The 20,570-nt window shown below is 50.2% G+C and overlaps 1 protein-coding gene and 1 pseudogene across 6 annotated transcripts in view; one reads left to right on the forward strand and one right to left on the reverse strand.

Moving 5' to 3' along the window:
* The window catches only part of ATP2B4 (ATPase plasma membrane Ca2+ transporting 4), a 98,552-nt gene that overhangs the window by 27,507 nt on the left and 50,475 nt on the right, over positions 1 to 20,570 (reverse strand). For 4 of the 6 annotated variants that reach the window (XM_088801783.1, XM_088801785.1, XM_088801788.1 and 1 more), the window contains exons 3-11: positions 16,827 to 17,024; positions 15,322 to 15,579; positions 14,711 to 14,836; positions 14,126 to 14,251; positions 12,936 to 12,971; positions 11,229 to 11,390; positions 2,226 to 2,440; positions 1,432 to 1,674; positions 620 to 861 (exon numbers count right to left, since the gene is read on the reverse strand). In XM_088801783.1, the coding sequence (XP_088657909.1) occupies positions 620 to 861; positions 1,432 to 1,674; positions 2,226 to 2,440; positions 11,229 to 11,390; positions 12,936 to 12,971; positions 14,126 to 14,251; positions 14,711 to 14,836; positions 15,322 to 15,579; positions 16,827 to 17,024 (1,606 nt within the window). The remainder of the gene's footprint in view (positions 1 to 619; positions 862 to 1,431; positions 1,675 to 2,225; positions 2,441 to 11,228; positions 11,391 to 12,935; positions 12,972 to 14,125; positions 14,252 to 14,710; positions 14,837 to 15,321; positions 15,580 to 16,826; positions 17,025 to 20,570) is intronic. The other 2 variants (XM_088801784.1, XM_088801787.1) reach the window with 1 other exon arrangement.
* On the forward strand, positions 17,393 to 18,456 carry LOC109434469 (small ribosomal subunit protein uS2 pseudogene; annotated as a pseudogene).

Consider the following 20,570-nt stretch of genomic DNA (forward strand, 5'->3'; position numbering starts at 1 on the left):
ACAAGAATGTGTTCATTGACAGAGGGCGGCTAAAGCCAAGTTGGGGTGTGGGCTGATTCAGTTACCGACCCACGTAGGTCAACTGTTAATGACTTGTGCTTAGTCTGGCCACTTTGATTAAGTTATGCAATGTCCTTGTAATTACAATTGAGAAGAGAAGGAAAAGGGAACATAAAACTAACATTTCTAGTACTCGCTACGTGAAGCTGTTTTACATACATTGAATCATATAATTATAGTAACCCCATGAGATGGGTGGGTATTACTATCTGTTTTCAGATTAGGAAATGGAAGCTTGAACGGCCTAGATTTGAATCCTGGCTGTGCCACTATTAGCTGTATCACCTTGAGTAAGTTACTTAACTTCCCTGTACCTCTGTTCTCTCATCTGTAAAAAAGATGATAATAGTATCTATTTCACTGAGTTGTGAGGATTAAATAAAATGAGCCACCCAAATCACTGGAAAACAATGCTTGGCCTAAGTAAATGCTCGGATACTAGTTACATGTCACCACCTGAAGAAGGCTCGTGCATCACTCAGTGGGTTCAGCGTGGGGCGTGGCACCTAGACCTTCCTGAGGAAGGATCTGGAGGGGAAGGCGGGGCAGGAAAGCTCACTTGCGCAAGATGATCTCGGAGGCGCCCTTGCTGTACATGCGGAAGCCGCCCCCGGGCTTCTGGATCACTGTGCTCATGGACTTGCGCACCGAGTTGAAGGTGTAGACCTTGTAGAGCTTCTCCTCGGGCACCTCACTGCGCACCGCGTGGTAGTCCTGCCTCAGGTCCGTGACAAAGCCCAGCAGCGCACACTCCGTCTTGTTGCCCACCTGGCGCGGCAGGCCGCCCTCCTTTTCCGGAGGCTGAGAAAACCATAAAAGGCGCTGTTGAGTAAGATGCCTCAACCAAGGAGAGAACTCAGGAGAGAAAGAGCGCCCTCAACACTCTCGCGAATCTCCGCAGAGCCCGAGGTGGGGGGCGGGGCGGCATTTTTTCCCCCAAGGCAGAGCGCGGTCAATCCTGAGTGGTCCCTGAGCCACCCAGGGCTTAGGGTTTTCTGTTTTGTTTTGTTTTTCGCGGGGTTGGTGCTGGTGTGTGGGTCTTATTCTAACACTCTCCCTGAGTTTCTGGAAAATGAGTACTTGACTCCTGATGAGCCCAATTTTGCTATCAGCGTGAGGTCTGTCTCCCTGGAGATTTTGCCTTTACATGGCAATTGAGGGGCGGTTCACAGCCATAGAGTCCTACCTGCCACTCCCCAATCTACTCCCATGGATTATTCCCTGGTCTCACCTAAACATGTTCACTGATGGAAAATGTGATGTGGGATGTCAATACGGGCAGAATGAACAAGAGAAAATGATCTGTCTCAGAGAAAATTTATGTTCCCTCCAACCACCCATTCTAAGTGTCCAGGCAAAGGAAGCGCTTACCAGAATCTTGGAGGTATAGGCACTGTTGATAGAAATGCCATTGACAATCAGGTCCAGGACCTTGGGCGCGAGGGCATCAGGACTTGGGAGCTGATGATAACGGGTGTCTCCGATATAAGCCTGTACCACAGTCATGCGATTCATGGTCAACGTGCCTGTCTTGTCAGAGCAAATGGCTGTGGCATTGCCCATTGTCTCACAAGCATCTAGGTGCCGTACTAGGTTATTGTCTTTCATCATTTTCTACAGAGGACAAGAGAAAAGACTTGAGAGAAGACTTGAGAGGGGACCAACTGAGCTCCCCCAAATATAGGTCAAAGGCCACTTCCTAGCCTACATCTCTCCACATTTCATTCTCTTGTCCCACACAAAGATGCAGGATACTATTTTATTGTATTTTTAACTTTTATTGGGGAACAGTGTGTTTCTCCAGGACCCATCAGCTCTAAGTCAAGTCATCATTTTCAATCTAGTTGTGGAGGGTGTAGCTCACTGGCCCATGTGGGAATCGAACCGGTGACCTTGGTGTTACGAGCACCGTGCTCTAACCAGCTGAGCCACCCGGCCGCCCGCAGGATACGATTCTTGTGAATCCTCTTTAGATTCTACTGAGTCATTTAAACACCGATGCACCTGATCATGACAGTCCTTCCACAGTGCCAGGGACTTGTGCTCTTCTGAGGTACCACCCCGAGTTTACAGGGGATAGATGGCCTCTTTTTATTCAAGGCTATGTGGCACTCTCCCCTTCCATCTCTGTCCTAAAGGAAGAGGCAGCATCATCCCAGTCTCACCTTCACAGAGTAGGCCAGTGAAATGGTGACCGCCAGGGGCAGCCCTTCGGGCACAGCCACCACCAGCACAGTGATGCCGATGATGAAGAACTTGACAAAGTACTGGATGTAGATGGGCGTGCACTCGGCCAGCCACACTCTGCGCTTTACCACGAAGTTGTCAATCACGAAGTACAGAACCAGGATGAGCACGGTGATCGCAGACATGATCAGACCTGACGGGAAACAAGTCACATGAACCCCAGCTCGACGGCATGCCCAAGGCCCCAGCCAGGGACAAATCGGCATGAGTTGTAGCCTTTGCTACCAATTTTTAAAACCGCTTCCAGGAAGTCATACTACATAAAATCCCGGCCCATTCTTTGTTGCTTGCACATGATGGTGTAGGGGAAAAGACAGGTTTCACTTTCCAGAGACACAGGTTCTAGTCTCAGCACTGCACTAACCTGATTTGTGGATTTAGACTAGTCTTTGACTCTCTCTGGGTCTGTTTTCTTATTCTTACAGAAGACAGCTGGTCTAGTTTCCAAAATAGCATTCTATGATTCTATTTCAGAAATACCCTCTTCCTATGATTCACAATGTAGTAACCGTATTTGACTGTTTTCCTAGTAGTTTATCAATGTGGACTTCTGCAGTAACCTGCAAATGCCGGGCAATCCACAACGGGTTTACAGCCATGTCCCTATGGTGTTAGCACATCACCTACAAGACCAATCCTTAGAACAGTGCCTCCCAACCTTTGTTCTGATGTGGCATAGATGAAAGTGACAAATAATAGCATATATTTATATAGCGCTTACATTATGGGCCAGGCAAGCACTTCACATAAACTAACTCATTTAATCCTCCTAACAACCCTATGAGGTAAGTTACTATTTTACTCCCTTTTTCTGAGGAAACTAAGGCACAGAGAGGTTTTGCGTGTGACATACTGGTGGGGCACCAACCATCCTGGTTTGCCTGAGACTGAGCAGTTTCCTGGCACATGGGACTTTCAGTGCTAAAACCAAGAAAGTCCTGAGCAAACTGTGACAGTTGGTCATCCTACACACTGAGGTCAACGGGAGAATCTGCTCAAGGTCTGAAAACTGGCCTAGGGCCTCCAATTGCCCTGAGATCAGTATCTGGGCACAGTGGCACCTATATCTGTAGCACAGTATCTGGGAAAAGCTCTGCCTTAAACCATAGTCTGGTTTGGGTCTTCACTTTTCCTGAGGGCCTGATGACTTAGAGGGATCCATGAAAGGCGAGAGGTGATCAATGAGTATCAATGAAAGCATGTTCTTTTGCACTTTGCTTCATCAGGCTCAGGGCTAAGGTGAGGCAAGCAAGGTGCCTAGGGTACAAAATTGAAGGGGCCATCACTCTCAGGGTGGTACAAGGCAGCCCATTTGCCTCACCCTAGTCCTGGCCTAACTTATGTAAAATATGTAAAATAACATGACAGAGGAGATGCCTGGCCAGCCGTCAGGAAGCTTGTCCTTCCTGTAGAGCAAAGCAGGGACTCAGAGGACAATAGGAGGGTTAGGTGGAATGTGATTAATGTTTCAAACCTGTGTGTGCCAGTTTCAAGAACTTGATTCCACACCTGCAATTCATCTCATCCATATATAGTTTATATTCTGGAGATTTCACAGTAGTCCAGATTAGCTGGGTAATAAAATCAAATGAATAGGCTAGACTAACACTGTCCAATGTGGTAGCCACTAGTTATTGGCCAATCGGAATCAGGCTAATGTGAACTGAGAAACTAAATGTTTAATTGTGCTTCATTTTAATTAATTTAAACGGAAACAGCTAAACATGGTTAGTGGCTACGGTAGTGGACAACACAGATTCTAGCTACTCAATGTGTTTAGTGGGTCAGCGGCCTGGCCTCACCTGGGGCTTGTCAGAAATGCAGACTTTCAGGCTCTGCCCTAGGTCTCCTGAATCAGGTACTGCACCTTAAGAAGGCCTCAGGTAAACTGTAGACACATTGATGTACTAGGCTAGACTATGATTGTGGTAAACAGAGGGGTGGGGGTTGGGGGTCAAGAAGTAACCAGGCAGTGGCATAAGACAGCACCTGGAGGGGTATGGTCACCGAAAGAGCACTCTTCCTTCTGTGCCCTCCTCCAACCCCCTTGCCCCTCCTCACCACAGAAGAAAGTAGAGGAGAGAGAATGCAGTAGCAAGTGATGGAGAAGCCACCTCCTTCCACAGTACACAAGAATGCCTTTAGTGACCGTTCCTCTGGAAAGAGCCTCTGTGGTCACTCTCTTCCCTTTCCCTCCAGTCCTTATTTTGAATGTACGGCTCTTTGCCTGGCCTGATTGTCATGCGGGGTCTCTGATCCCGCTCCCCGCATAAGAACACAGGATATGGTGAGGCCAAAAAGGAACACCCATGGAGCCATAGATACGGGGAGTCATACCGCTATAGCTATAGTCTCGCTGGCGGCTGGGTTGGAGACACAGGAAGCAGGAGCCACACGATCCGCGGTCTGCCATCTGCTTCTCTGCCAACCCACCTCACTTGCTAACTGCAATCCGCAGTGCTAACTGCAATCCATGCTTGCTAGCTTAGCCATGGCAGTTATATCAGTGGCTAATGGCTAAATGGTAACAGCTGATGGCCAACTAGTCACAGCTGATGGCCATTTACTACCCGAGCCAGCACCTTTCCACGTGAGGCCGAGAGCCTGGAAACTGCTCTCTGGGACTCTGTCCCCACTCTGACGCTACTACTCTGCTAGGGAACTACCACTAACAAACTGCTAGCCTTCTCTACACTTACAGAATTTATAAGCCCATACATATGACAGGTGTGGGGACAGAGTCCCAGAGAGCAGTTTCCAGGTCTCGGCCTCACGTGGAAAGGTGCTGGCTCTATAGTAGATGGCCGTCCGCTGTGGCTAATTGACCATCAGCTGTAACCAGTTAGCCATTAGCTACTGATATAACTGCCGCGGATGCGCGGGTTGGTGAGTCGAGAGTGAGTCGTTCGGTTGGCAGGCAGAGAAGCGGACAGCAGGTTTGCAGGTCGTATGACTCCAGCCTCCAGTGAGACTATAGCGGTATGACTCCCCTACCTATGGCTCCGTGGGTGTTCCTTTTTGGCCTCACCATATGCTATGTTCTTATGTGGGGAGCAGGACCAGAGACCCCGTAGGCTACCCTGCACAACAAATGGTGGAGCGAGCAGGGTATTGTGCCAGCCAAAACTCTCCAAAGGATGGTGGAGCAGTTTTGTGTGTGAAAACGCAGTCTCGGGAAGCTCATGAGGAGCAGCACCAGAGACAGGGAGCGCAGTCTGCCTAGGAGAGACTTGACCCCTCGGTGAATTGGTGGTCCTCTCAAGCCTCCGGATGGCATGCCACCCTGTTGGCCATAGCAGGCATTGCCAGCTTTCTGGTGGGCTGCTGCTGTAGGCTCCGAGGGTTGTGGACATCTTACACCGAGGCCTCCACCCAATCGGACGCATGGCACGGTGAGCAAGATTCCGACCAGGTAGGAATGGGGTCTGACTCTGGGCAGGAGGACGTGTGGCCCCCACACAGTGTGTGGTGCCCGGTGGCCACTGTTCTCAGGAGTTGGACCCCCAAGGAGGGGTGGGAGGACATGGATGGCTCTCCTGCCAGTGTGGAGAGGGCCCTGCAGGCTCTGGCTGAGCGGTTGCCAGGGGAGGAGAAGGCTACAGCCGGCCATGTGGGCTGGATGTTCCTCACGGCCTTGAGTCTCAACACGGAAAATGCGCTTCATGAAATGACCCAGGTGCCGGACCAGGTGTCCTGGTTGGAAGCTCGGGTCCGCCTGTTAGAAGAGGGGCCCCAAGGTGGAGACTCTGAGGCAGAGGCAGAGGAAGCGAGTGGAGACAATGTAGCTCCCAACCCCCAAGCCTGGCCAATCTTGAAGCAAAGGGGAAAACATGAGCAACCTTTGGGCCCCGGGGGCATTGCTGCCGGCAACCCAGCTGTGACTGAGTTCACAACCTACGCCCCATACACTCCCACTGAGTTGCAGGAGCTGGGGAGGCGGTACCGACAGAGCCCTGGGGAGCCAGTCTCGGCTTGGCTGTTACGTTTATGGGATGAGGGAGCAGACAGCATTCTCTGCTCCCCAGGCGAGATGGAAAAGCTAGCCTTCATGACAGTGCATCCGTCCCTGCGACAAAGGTTACAAAACTGCCATAGGTTGGCCAACAACCAGGGCAACCATTCTCTAATGAGTGGCTCACTGCTGCGGTACGCACCGTATGGGAACAGGCTGGCGAGCTGCCAGACACTGTGAGTCAATGGCAGTCATATACAGAACTTATGCAAATAATCCGTGAAATGGGTATGAGACATGCTATTTTTAACCTCAACATGCAGGGCCCAGATGACGAGCTTTTTACTGCCAGCATGAGAGATCTGGTTTTGGATACTGCACTTGCGAGTGCTTTTGGATCCTTGGTTGCTATTCTTACACCGTATGTAGGGCGACGGATCCATTAAGTTACAACTGCCATGGCCACCCTAGGGGATGTTGAAAGCCGGAGGCGAAGGAAGTTAAGACAGGAGGTCCGCACAGTTGAGACCTGGAAGCCCACACCAAAGGTAAAGGGGCGAGGTCGCGGGCCTCAGAGAGTAACACGCGCACAGATGTGGCGTGATCTCGTGGCAGCAGGGGTTGATCAGGAAAAAATAGACCAGCAACCCAATGCACTCCTGCTTGAACTTTGGAAACAGTTGCGTCCGGAACAACAATTCCGGAGAAGCGTAAAGGAGGAGTCTGGGAAAGCGCGACCCGTGTCCCTCCAGGACTTCATGTGGCCACTTGAGGCCGACTCCTTGCAGCTTGATTAGGGGTGGGGCCAAGGTACCCAGTCAGAGGGGACGAGCAGGGACCGGAGGCCCCACGTGGAACTGTCCATACATTGGTCCCCTTCGAATGTACAGAGGGTTTTGGCTCTAGTTGACACTGGCGCCGACTGTAGTCTCGTTTATGGGAACCCAGAACTGTTCCCGGGACCAGCAATCTGCATTGATGGCTACGGGGGAAAAACTGTGACTGTGAAAGCCGTTTCCTTACCACTGGGCATAGGAAGGCTTCCTCCTCGTACCTACAAGGTGTATGTCTCCCCCGTTCCGGAGTATATTCTAGGGGTGGATGTGCTACATGGCCTCAGCTTACAGACGTCGGTAGGAGAGTTCTGTCTCCGGATCCGGGTGGTAAAAGCGGTGACACGCGGGCATGCTCACCACCCTCCTCAAGTGTTGCCACAGCCCTGGCGCGTGGTTACAGTGCGACAGTACCGCCTGCCAGGAGGACAGGAGGAGATTGGTCGTACAATATTGGAATTGGAAAAGGCACATATAGTGAGGCCAACGCACAGTCCCTTTAACTCCCCTGTATGGCCTGTCAAGAAGCCAGATGGGACCTGGCGAATGACTGTGGACTATAGGGAGTTAAATAAGGTGACGCCACCTTTGCACGTGGCAGCACCTTCAATTCACGATTTGATGGATTGTCTGACTGTCCGCCTGGGGACATATCACTATGTAGTGGACTTGGCAAATGCTTTTTTCTCCCTTGACATTACACTCAAGTGTCAAGAGCAGTTTGCTTTTACTTGGGACGGGCGGCAGTGGACTTTTCAAGTCCTTCCGCAAGGATACTTGCACAGCCCCACTATCTGCCACGGGCTCGTAGCCCAGGATTTGGCACAGGGGGATCACCCGTCCTCTGTGGCCTTGTTTCATTATGTCGATGATATTTTATTAACATCTGATTCTCTTTCAGATTTAGAGCAAGCAGCTCCCTCTCTTCTCTGCCACCTGAAGTCACGTGGCTGGGTGGTGAACGAGGAAAAAGTCCAAGGCCCTGGCTTATCCGTCAAGTTTGTGGGTGTTGTGTGGTTGGGTAAGACAAAGGTCATACCTGAGGCGATTACTGACAAAATACAAGCATTTCCCCGGCTGACCAACGTCTCCCAACTGCAGACGTATTTGGGACTGCTGAGGTATTGGTGGGCCTTTGTACCCCATTTAGCACAAATAGCAAGGCCCTTGTATAACATGATAAAAAAAGGGGGCCTCATGGGATTGGACAGAGGCTATAGAGCAAGGCTTTGTTGCCACAAAACAAGCAGTGCAGCAGGCACAGGCTCTGCAAGTAGTGGACCCTAGCCGTCCATTTGAACTTGATGTTCACGTAACCTAAGAGGGTACGGTTGGGGCCTCTGGCAACGGCAGGAGCGTCTCTGGTTGCCAGTGGGATTTTGGTCACAATTGTGGAAAGCAGCAGAAGTCCACTACTCTCTAATAGAGAAACATCTGGCTGCTGTGTACGCAGCGCTAGTGGCCACAGAAGCCATCACAGGAACTGCACAGGTGTCGGTTCGAACAACCTATCCCATCCAGGGGTGGGTCCTACGTGGACCCAGGGACCCAAAACAGGGGTGGCACAGACCACCACCCTTGCCAAGTGGGGTGCTTACTTAGAGCAACATAGCACCCTTAGTTCAAGCCCTTTGAGCACAGAGCTACAACAGGTCCTGGGTGGGGCCTGTGGAGCTTGTAGCCCAGGCTGAGCCAAGCACTCTGCCTAGAGGGGAGGACTTGGAGCCCTCGCCCTACAAAGAAGGACAGTCCCCAGTACCTGAGGATGCCTGGTTTACCGATGGTTCTAGCCGAGGGGCTGCAGCTGTTTGGACGGCTATTGGTGTCCAGCCCAAAACAGACACCATTTGGTTTGATACTGGGATGGGCCAGGGTAGCCAGTGGGCTGAGCTATGAGCTGTGTGGATGATAATCAGCCACGAGCCTGGGCCCCTAGTTATTTGTACTGACAGCTGGGCGGTGTTCCAGGGCCTAACGTTGTGGCTCCCTACATGGAAACACCAAAACTGGTTGGTAGGACACCGTCCACTGTGGGGTCAAGCAATGTGGCAGGATCTCTGGGACCTAGGGCAGAGAAAAGACGTGACCCTAATGAATGTCACAGGTCACTCCCCCTTAGTGTCCCCAGGTAATGATGAAGCAGACGCCCTAGCACGGGTCTGATGGTTAGAACGGGCTCCTGCCACTGATGTGGCCCATTGGCTGCGTAGGAAATTACAGCACGCTGGAAGCCGAACCATGTGGCAGGTGAGCAGATGCTGGGGCCTGCCTTTGAAATGGCAGGAGATAGCATATGCCTGCTATGATTGTGCCATCTGTGACCAGGACAGCCCCCAAAGGCGGAGGCTCCCCTGGGAGACACAGCAGATTACGCGAGGGAGGGTGCCCCTCACTCGCTGGCAAGTGGATTACATTGGACCCCTGCCTAAGGCCCTCAATGCTGTGTATGTGTTCACAGCAGTGGACACTGCTCTGGAATTGATGTGTGCTTGGCCGTGTCCGGCTGCGGATCAGCGGCATACAGTGGTCACTCTTACATGGCTGTGCGCCCTCTATGGGCGCCCCCAAGTCATTGAAAGTGACAGGGGTACCCATTTTACGGGGCAAGAAGTGCAGCGCTGGGCTGCCAGGATGGACGTACAATGGTTGTTTCACACCCCGTATAACCCACAAGCCGCTGGCATGATTGAACGCTATAATGGCCTTTTGAAGCAAGGTCTCCATGTGTCAAAACACCCTCCCACGATGCGTGACTGGGCCTCGCGTCTGTGGGACGTCTGAGAGTCCTGAATGAGAGACCACGGAAAGGGGGGCCTGCACCAGTAGAAGCTCTGCTACATCGAACGGCCGCTCCCATTCAATTACAAGTTACCACCAGTGAGATTCTGTTAAAGCCAGGCTACGGCAGAAATGGGAACATTTTGCTGCCAGCACCCACATGCTTGAAAGCAGGGGAACGGCAGCAATGGACTTGGCCCTGGCAGGTCAAAAGCTGCCACTGTAGGTGGTTGGGCCTGATAGCCCCATGGGGGGTTGGTTTGACTCATGAATTGCAAGTGACGCCAGGGGTGATGGCTGAGTGGCTACCGCAAGTGACTGTAGCATACGGAGGTCCCAATACCGGGATGATTTTGCGGGGAACCTATGTGCTCTCACTATGGCCTATTATGGGGTCCCCTGTTCTGTTACATGTTGAAACTACGCAAGGGACCCCAAGCAATGCCATAAAGGTCTGGTACCACAAACCAGGAAAGGTGCCAGTGGCAGCGACCCTCCTTTCCCAGGACAAAAAGCTAGTGTGTATCCTCCCAGATGGAAGGGATTTGCCATTGTTGGTTCCTAAGACTACTGTTTCTTTCTGTCTGTAGGTGCCTGTAGGCTAATACGGCACAGGGAACCTTGCAGAAGATGCTTGTCGCGTAGATTGTGAGGCGAGACCCTGTAGGGGAGGAGTGTGGGGACAGAGTCCCAGAGAGCAGTTTCCATGCTCTCGGCCTCACGTGGAGGGGTACTGGCTCGGGTAGTAGATGGCTGTCAGCTGTGGCTAATTGACCCTCAGCTGTAACCAGTGAGCCAATTAGCCACTGATATAACTGCTGCGGCTAAGCTGGTTGGTGAGTCGAGAGTGAGTCGGTCGGTTGGCAGAAAAGCGGACAGAAGGTCGCACGTCGTGTGAATCCAGCCTCCAGTGAGACCATAGTGGTGTGACTCCCCTACCTATGGCTCCGTGGGTGTTCCTTTTTGGCCTCACCATATCCTGCGTTCTTGTGTAGGGAGCGGGACCAGAGACCCCGCAGGCCGCCCCGCGTGACAGGTAAGCAGTTATTAAAGTCTCCCTTCTTACTAATGTAAATCTCCCATGTTATGATACAAGTTCTTTACTTTCCATTTGTTTGGATGAAAGAGACCCAAGAGCCTTTAAGCCTTACACAGGGAGACACATTTGTCTCTGAAAGCCTAGGGAGTAGCCAAAGAGTGGCAGAAGCAGGGACACGGCTGCCTACACTACACTAGCCACTCAGAAGTTTTAGCTGCTTCTGCCAGACCTGGGTGGAGTGGAGACATAGGAATCAAAGCAGCGAGGATCCGGAACAAGCTCAATAAACCACAGCGACAGAAGCCTCTGCCCTACTCACCAGCTTTCCCGATCTGAACGGCCAAGCGCGTCAGCTTGCCCTGCAGCACTGACTTCTCCTTCTTAGGCAGCTTGGCCACTTTCTTCTCCTTTTCTTCATTGTCGATCCCCTCCTGGCTGTTGAGGGGCTGGATTTCCAGGGCCACTCCATCCTGAGTCTTTGCTAGGGTGTGCACACAAATAGGACAGGTGAACAGGCCAGGCAGTAGCGCTGAGCAACAGGCAGGTGGAAATCAGAAAACCTGTCTTCTTCCTGCATACACCTTGGACCTCTGACATGGGTCCTGACCACCCTCACCCCATGCCACACAGGGTGCTTGCTTTTGACCCTCTATTACGGCCTGTGGAATGATATTCTAACAACTGGAGATGAAACATGGGTGCTTTCTGGGTATGAATTTCCTCTGCAGTGGCATCTTCCTGGCACCACCTCAAAGTCCCAAGCCAGGTTTATTCCAGCAAGAGGATCAGTCATGCTAATGAGAGCTATTACCAACAAACATCCTTTCTGTAACTCAGTGCTTACAATAGTGAATCTTATTGCAGAAAGGGACTGAAAGGGAAGGCTGACAGATGTTTCCAGAGCATAAGGGTCCTAGTTTGCTCTGTTCAAAGGTTCATGTATCTCTATGCATAGACTGCCAGGGAAGAAACACACACCCCACAGAGGGTGCTCTCCAGTTCCTTCTTATGTCAGTTGAACAGGGGAAGGAAACCCCTTGCTCCCCTGCCTGACAAAGGTAGGGAGGGCCAGAGTGGGACCTGGGATTAGTGTTCTGGGGGAGAGGGAAGAAGCTGGTGTAGGGAACCTCCTGGAATAAGAGAAAGCAGGAATAAAGTTATATAAATCCACTTTGCATTAAAAAGAAGAGTTAAAAAGACCTGAAATTAAAAGAATTAGTTCTGTGGAGCCCTGGTTCTCCAATATGATGACTTTATTTTTAAAGACTACTATGACGTGGGTGACAGAGGCAACAAATCTCTAGACTCTGTCTCAAGAGAACAATTCTCGCTGGCTCCCACCACCCTCTCACTTCACTCTTGTAGAACTCGGCCCCTTTGCTTAGGGTGCCCTTCCTGAGACACTGTCTCTGCTGTCAGACTCACAAACAAGACAGAGACGGATGTCAGCACAGTCACCAAAAAAGAAACACACATCAGATCAGGAGGAAGAAAACAGACTGTGGAGAGAACAAAGAAAGAGGTGAGGAGGGAGGCATGGAGGAAAGCCTCTCTCTAAGCACCCCGAGACCAGCAGAGAAGGATTCCAGACCAGAAGAGGACAGCAATGAGGAAACTAGGAAGAGGAGGGTGCAGGGACTGCCCACCCAACGCCCTCCATCATAGGACCCTGAAGTCTTCCAACCCAGAAACTAATGACTGTTGGTGTTTAAATCAGGCTGAGGGCAATGAGGCAAAGAATTCAGCAACCTGGGAAAAGCAGATCAATCCTACACACTCCCCAAGAGAAACCTTGACATGAGATTCCCTTAGCCAACAGCAGAGGGTGCTGTTGTCCCATATTAGATTGGGACTGGGACCTTGAGACTACCCCCAAATCTCTGCACCTTCCTCAGTATGAGATATCTGGGCCACAGCAGCAGATAATAGATTTATGGCGAGGAAAAGGGAGACGGCAGATGGCCTGGAAAGGTCTGGTTTGAGTGTAGTCAGATAGAGATGGTAAATGAGTGGGTGGACAGGTTACCTTTGTTGCGATTTTCAGGGACTCCTTGTTTTTTACCTGTTTGAACAAGAAAGAAAAAAGTGGGGTGGAGACCCAAAGTGACTATTAAGAGATCAGATATCCAATTTGTTGGTCCTGCTTAGAGCCCAAAAGGGCGACAGCAAAGGGGTTGAGTTGCAGGGAAGGGAATGTGAAGGAAGCTCAAATCTCTGCTTACATCCCTTCTCACTGGGGGCTCTCATGAAACTGTGGAATATGGAGCACACCACTCACGCAGGTGAGTGCACACACCTACACCAAGCGGCTTCCTCCTAGAGCACGGCTGCTACTGGGAGGGTGCTCCTGGCCCGTCATAGCACTTGGTTCAGAAATGGCATGAGGTGTGAGGAAATGAGAGGTTTGAACTGTTTCTGCCTGATGGCAGGGATCCTGCATGGTGTCTCCATGTCAATTCACCCGCACCAGGCAAGCTTCCTCCTTAGTCATCTGTAGGTAGCTGCAGAAACGAACAGCGTAGTATTGGAGGGAGTGTGTTTTATTTCCTTTTCATAAACTACCGTCCACTAAACAGCCCAGGATGGTCCTCCATCTAAGCAGTAGAGTCCTTCTGTCCTTCAAGGGAAGGAGGCGTGCTTACGAAAAGGTGTAGACTTGGTTTTACTATCTTTCTCGCATTCACCTTGTTTCTCCTTCACGCAGGGACAAGTGAATGGCAAGGACAGAACTAACTTCAGAGTAGACTTTACCTCTGTTTGCTCCCTCTCCTAGCTCTGTCTCTCTTCCACTGACAGCCCATGGTTTCAGCAGGAATCCAGTTTCACCTTCTGGCCAGTTTCTTAGCCCTCATGGTTCATTTAATCCCTCGTGTTTGAGGAGGAAAGGGACAGGGACCGGAGGACTACACAGAGGGCATTTGGGGCCAGAGTGCCTAGCTACCTCATTTGGGGTGGGCTTTATAACTCTCACCCTCTTTACAACCACCAATAGGCATGGGAATCAGGGCTCAAACGCAACCTGATTTGGATTTGAGCCAGGATCAGGATTTCATCAGAGCAGCCTGGAGAGGCAGGGTTGACATCTTTATCTCGGCAAGGGCTTTGGATACCTGCAGTCTTCATCCAGCAGATTCTTTCATCCAGATCTGCTCCCTTGCTTCCTAGTTTATCCATAGGGGTGGGAGGGAAGATAATCTCATTCCGAATGCCCTTTACCTTTCTTCTTCTTCCCCTCTTCTTCTCCCTCACTGGCCCCCAAGAGGGTAAAGATGATTCCAGTCTGGGAGTTGACACCCACAGCAGTCACTACCATCCGGCCAGAACCTTCCATGACATGGGTCCCTGTAAGAGAAAGGAGAAGATGGGAGGGGTGTTGTTTTTTTACACCGACCCATGTGAAATACAGACGTAGAAAAAAGCAGCCCTTCTTCCTCCTCCATGGATAATGCTATACTCAGCAGATAGTAGAAAAAGGTCAAGAACTGGGACCATTTAAAATAGACCAAGCAAATTGGGGGATCAGGAGGTAAGTGTGTCTGCTTTAAGGTAAGGCTCCTTCCACCACCATCTACCCCCAACAAGCAGAGCCCTTCCAAGGCCCCTACAGCACTTGCTTTACATAGAACTTCTTTTAGGTTACCGGATATACTTATATTCAACACACTAATATGCCACTGCTGATTTTAATGCAGGGGAAGGAGATGGGGCAGGGCCAGAAGAGGCAGCAGGATCTGGGCAGGTCTCTGTGGCCTGGCCGTCTGTGGGAGGTAGAGTGGGAACTGGGGTGGCCACAGGCGGCACCTGAAAGCAACATGGGGTCTCTTTCCACAGACTTCTTGACATGGTCCGATTCCCCAGTCAGAGAGCTCTCGTCGATCTTGAGATCATTTCCCTGGATCAGGATCCCATCTGCTGGTAGCAGGTCACCTAGTGCACAGAGGGGAAGGGGCAACAGGGAAAGAGGGGAGGTTAAGAGCCTGGCAGAGGGTGGGGTTCACCTAACCCCATCTCAGGGCTGCCCCCGTGGGTCCTACACAAAAGCAGTGGCCCAGTGTGTATCTGGAGAACCTCTGAAAGTCAGCTTCAGCTCTCACAACCCGGAACAAGGTTCCTTTCCAGGTATGATAAATTCAAACAATTACTGGTCCCCAAGCATCTTCCCATGGCCTGAATGTTATATACTTTTAACCTGAAGACACACAGGGTACAGGCTGATAATCTTTTGGAAGAGTTTCAGTTACTTCTTTCTTTGAATTTCCTTCCTACAACCTCCTTAAACGTTAATCTAGAAGCTAACATGATTTGGGGTCCTATCTTTTTGGGTCCCCAGCAATTCCTAGCCCCCTTATGCCAAAGGACCTGGCCCTCAAATAGGGCAGGTGGCATGGATGCGAGAAACATGGAGCTCTCACCGTATTTGATTTGGGCGATGTCACCCACCACGATCTCAGCCACAGGGAGCTGGATGATGTGACCATTTCGGATGACGGAGAATTTCTGTTCCTTTTCAATGCGGTTCTGCAGCCCCCGGAACTGCTTCTCTTTGCTCCAATCATTGAAGGCTGTCACTAGCACCACGATGATGACCGAGAATAGAATGGCTGCCCCCTCAATCCACCCGGCTTCTGACTCCCCTTCATCTTCTGGGCTACTTACAGGTAGACCACATTCTAACCCAGGGAAAAGAGAGAAAGAAAGGATCACATAGGGGCTTTTGTTGACATTAAAAGGTAGTGCTTCTGCCTGATGGCAGGGATCCTGCATGGTGTCTCCATGTCAATTCACCCGCACCAGGCAAGCTTCCTCCTTATTCGTCTGTAGGTAGCTGCAGAAACGAACAGCATAGTATTGGAGGGAGTGTGTTTTATTTCCTTTTCATAAACTACCGTCCACTAAACAGCCCAGGATAGTCCTCCATCTAAGCAGTAGAGTCCTTCTGTCCTTCAAGGGAAGGAGGCGTGCTTACGAAAAGGTGTAGACTTGGTGTTACTATCTTTCTCGCATTCACCTTGTTTCTCCTTCACGCAGGGACAAGTGAATGGCAAGGACAGAACTAACTTCAGAGTAGACTTTACCTCTGTTTGCTCCCTCTCCTAGCTCTGTCTCTCTTCCACTGACAGCCCATGGTTTCAGCAGGAATCCAGTTTCACCTTCTGGCCAGTTTCCTAGCCCTCATGGTTCATTTAATCCCTCGTGTTTGAGGAGGAAAGGGACAGGGGTCGGAGGACTACACAGAGGGCATTTGGGGCCAGAGTGCCTAGCTACCTCATTTGGGGTGGGCTTTATAACTCTCACCCTCTTTACAACCACCAATAGGCATGGGAATCAAGGCTCAAACGCAACTACCCCATTAAAAGGTAGTGCTTCTGTAATCCCCCAGAATAGAAAGACAGAGAAAGAGAATAATAAAAAATAAAACTGTTGGGTGGAAGAGCTATGCCTTGAGGATACTGGAGGACAGCAGGCTCGGGCATCATTTTATCACCATAAAATTATTTATGGTAACCCAAAAGAAGCAAATGACTAAACAGCACAAGACACGTCAATGCAAATTATAGGCAAGTCACATGTAAAGAACTTACTCCCAACATGGTCAGGCTCCCACTGCTATATCCCAAAATGCCAATAATGTTGGTGGGGGACACTTTGAGAAGCAGGGCTTTGTTGGTTGGGTAAGTGTAGCGGATTTGTGATATTCTGAATAAGAATTTGATGGGAGAAGGGGGAAAAGACCCTGGAATCAGAATGGGTTAGAAGAATAGCTTATTAGCTACTTGTTGGTTTTCTTTGGAGAACTCACATTGGATAATGGGGGAAACTTTTAAGCTATAATCTGTCAACCACAAACAGTAAGTGCTCTTCGGTGATTACGGAAAGAACCAGATCTGAGTTTTGCCGGGCTGTTTAAGACACTCACGTTCATTTTCTTCACCAGGGGGGCGGTAGAAGGACAGGACCAAGGAGATGATGGCTGCGATCTCCAGGATGATGAGGGTGACATCTTGAAGGGCTTCCCACACTAATTCTAAGAAGGTCTTGGGCTTTTTGGGAGGGATTAAGTTCTGTCCAAATACTTGCTTACGTTTCTCCAGATCTGCCGGGTTCCCAGATAGACCTGAAAAGGAGATAGGAATGGGATGAATGAGTGAGAAAAAAAGGGAAGAGATGAATGATAGAAGAAGTCAGTGAAAAGACCCCATGCTTCCTGATCTACCCAACCATGATATCCAGTTAGTGTGACTAACCACCCCAATTTGCCCAGGACTCAGGGGGTGTGAAACTTTCATCTAAAAATGGGCAAACCGAGACCAGCTGGTCACAGGGTCCACTCACTCCTCTTAGTCTGTGGGGTAAGCTAACCTAGGCATAAAACTTCATTTCCTCCTCACTGAGTATGTTCTAGGCTCCAGTTGTAAGAACACAAACATTAAAATGTTTCCTGGGCCTCACATAGAACCTCTCTCTCACATTAACATGTAAATGCTGGGAAGACTGAAAGAGAGAGTTAGCTTGCTTTCCGCTCTACCCAAAGAGGGTAGTATTGTTTTCAGTTCCCACAAGTAACTTAAAGGGAATCTTTCACAATGTCCGGAGCCCTTGATGTCCTGCAAATGAGGGAGGAGGATGTCCTCAAATTCCTTGCAGCAGAAACCCACTTAGGTGGCACCAACCTCGGCTTCCAAATAGAACAATACATCTACAAATGGAAAAGTGATGGCACCCACATCATAGATCTGAAGAGAACCTGGGAGAAGCTTCTGCTGGCAGCTCATGCCATTGTTGCCATTGAAAACCTGGCTGATATCAGTATCATATCGTCCAGGAATACTGGCCAGCGAGCTGTGCTAAAGTTTGCTGCTGCCGCTGGAGCCACTCCTATCGCCGGCCGCTTCACTCCTGGGACCTTCACTAACTGGATCCCGGCAGCCTTCCGGGAGCCAAGACTTCTGGTGGTTACCAATCCCAGGGCTGACCAACACAGAGGTGTCTTATGTTAACCTGCCGACCACTGCTCTGTGTAACAGACTCTCTGTGCTATGTGGACATTACCATCCTTTGCAGCAACAAGAGCGCTCACTCGTGGGTCTGATGTTGCGGATGCTGGCCCGGGAAGTTCTGTGCGTGCGTGGCACCATCTCCCACAAGCACCTGTGGGAGGTCATGCCTGACCTCTACTTGTACAGAGACCCTCAGGAGACTGAAAAGGAAGAGCAGGCTGCTGCTGACAAAGTTGTGACCGCGGAGGAATTTCAAGGCGAAGACTGCTCCAGCTTCTGAGCTCACTGCTGCTCCGCCTGAGGTCGCAGACTGGTCTGAAGGCGAGCAGGTGGCCTCTGAGCCTACTCAGCAGTTCCCTACTGAACACAGCCTCTGAAGACTGGTTTGCAGCCCCCACTGCTCAGGATACTGAATGGGGAGGAAGAACCGCTGAGTGGTCCTAAGCTGTTCTTCCACAAACTCTTAAGCAAAATGAAAGTAAGGTTTGTTTTTGGAAAACAAACAGTTTCTAAAAGTCTTTTTTTTTTTTAAAGTAAAATAAAAATAAATAAAAGCAGAGTTAGCTTCCACCATTTGCTCACACACAAAAACCAGAAAGAATAAGCTATCTGCTCAAGGTCATGCTAGGAGGCTAGGAGACATAGCCCCACTAGTTGTCCTGACTTCAAGTTCCAGTGGCGTTAGGAGATCAACAGAACAGAGGCTCTGCGGCTCCAACTTTGGGCATCGCCTTGAGCACACATGCCCTTCATTTTCCGTCACATAGACATAAAAACATACCACTAAGCGGTACTATTATTCTACTAAACACTGTGTACTTAGAGAAGTACTAGATACTAAGAGAAGTACTACCATGTTCCCCGAAAATAAGACCTAACTGGAAACTAAGCCCTAGCATGATTTTTCAGGATGACATCCTCTGAACAAAATCCCTAATGAGTCTTTTGGAGCAAAAATTAATATAAGACCCGGTCTTATTTTCAGGGAAACAGAGTGCTACTAAGGTTGAATAAAAAGAGAACAAACAAGGTGGAGCCACAAAGTCACGCTGCACCGTCCCTGATTATCAGCTCCCACTACACACATGCTTGTGTAACTGCGTGACCGTGCGCACATTTCCTAGGCATGTTCCCAGAGAGAAAAAGAAATTCCTCGTGTGTTCCTTATAGTTAGGCCCCTCTACTGGACCCCAAGGATTTATACTTTAAGGGAAGGGGGGGAAATCCTAAAATTTTAATTACTGCCAATTGGCATTTATCAAGTTGTTTACACACAGCAGCAAATTAGCCCAGGTCTTGGCACTTGAAGTTGTTGGCTGCACTGTTTGATGGGTTCCCCACAGGCAGGGTGTGACCTTTGTTGTGAAAAAGGTCAGCAGCTGAGGAGGGTTAGAATCAGAGGACCAGGCCACTCACAGAATCAGAGGATGGAGGTTCACACAGAGCCCAGGGAAAAGCAGATGACAGGATGCTGCAAGAAGAAAATGGAGACACTGATGCCAGAGGACTTCTTCAGATTTCAGTTACCATGCAGTGCATTCCACTAGTGGGAGATGGGGGTGTAGCACGAGCGCAAACATCTACTCTCCAGCTCCACTGACTAAGACCCAAGAGTGTTATCTTAAATGGCAAGAGAAGAAATTTGGGTTAGATCTAAGGAAGACATTTAGACAGAAAACGGGTTTGAAAACGGGAAAATAGATACCCAAGAGAGTGCTATTTGCAGGGTCTGAGACGGCTTCCACTTCCCCACCGTGAAAACAGAACCATCAGGAGAGGTAATCGAGACACTCATCTGTCTGGGAAGGCAGATGAACCCTGCCTGGAGGTAAAATGGGGGTGAACTGGCATCCACACTCGCGGAGTTGGGGGTTGGAGACCACTCTACCTGCTAGCTTTTAGGAGAGGAAAACAGGGAGCTTGATGGGGAGGTGGTACCCAATGTTCTTACCCCTGGGCCTCTTGCCTCCTAGTCCCAACTGCACCATCCTGGCCTACAGCTGAGCTCTGCAGGGACAGAGTTTGGCCAAAGCACTAGAAACAAGTTGGGCTGCTTCCCAGAGGCTCCCGCCTCTACCACTCTGAGAAGCAGGTTCCCAGTAGAAAAGAAAAGCAGGGGCCTGGGAAAGGAGTGTTCCTGGGCAGGGCATCTTGCTCCCCAGGCAGGCAGAGGCAGAGTTGCCAGAGGGCAGGGCCTTGCTGGTCCTTTCTCCCCAGGGACCCTAGATAGCAAGTCTGTGCCAACTGGGGACTGCTGTGCTGGATGGCAGGTTTGCTTGCGGGAAATAGGAGTTTTGATAATTTGTTAATCTATCCGGGATGCTTCTCAAAAAAGCAGGATTCACAATGTAAAGAGAAGAGAGGCTATAAGGGTGGATACAATGACTATGAAGGCAAACCAAGACATCTGATATAAGAGAGCATCATAAAGAACATCCCAATGACAACAACAAAAGTCTAGCTAAAAAAGCACCCCCTGGGTGGCCGGGTGGCTCAGTTGGTTAGAGCATGAGCTCCGAACAACAGGGTTGCTGGTTTGATTCCCACATGGACCAGTGAGCTGCGCCCTCCACAATTAGACTGAAGACAACGAGCTGCCACTGAGCTTCCAGAGGGGTGGCCGGATGGCTCAGTTGGTTAGAGCGCGAGCTCTCAACAACAAG

The sequence above is a fragment of the Rhinolophus sinicus genome, chromosome 11 (genome assembly GCF_057876585.1).
Source record: "Rhinolophus sinicus isolate RSI-liver-muscle chromosome 11, RSI-T2T, whole genome shotgun sequence".
Taxonomy (NCBI): Eukaryota; Metazoa; Chordata; class Mammalia; order Chiroptera; family Rhinolophidae; genus Rhinolophus; species Rhinolophus sinicus.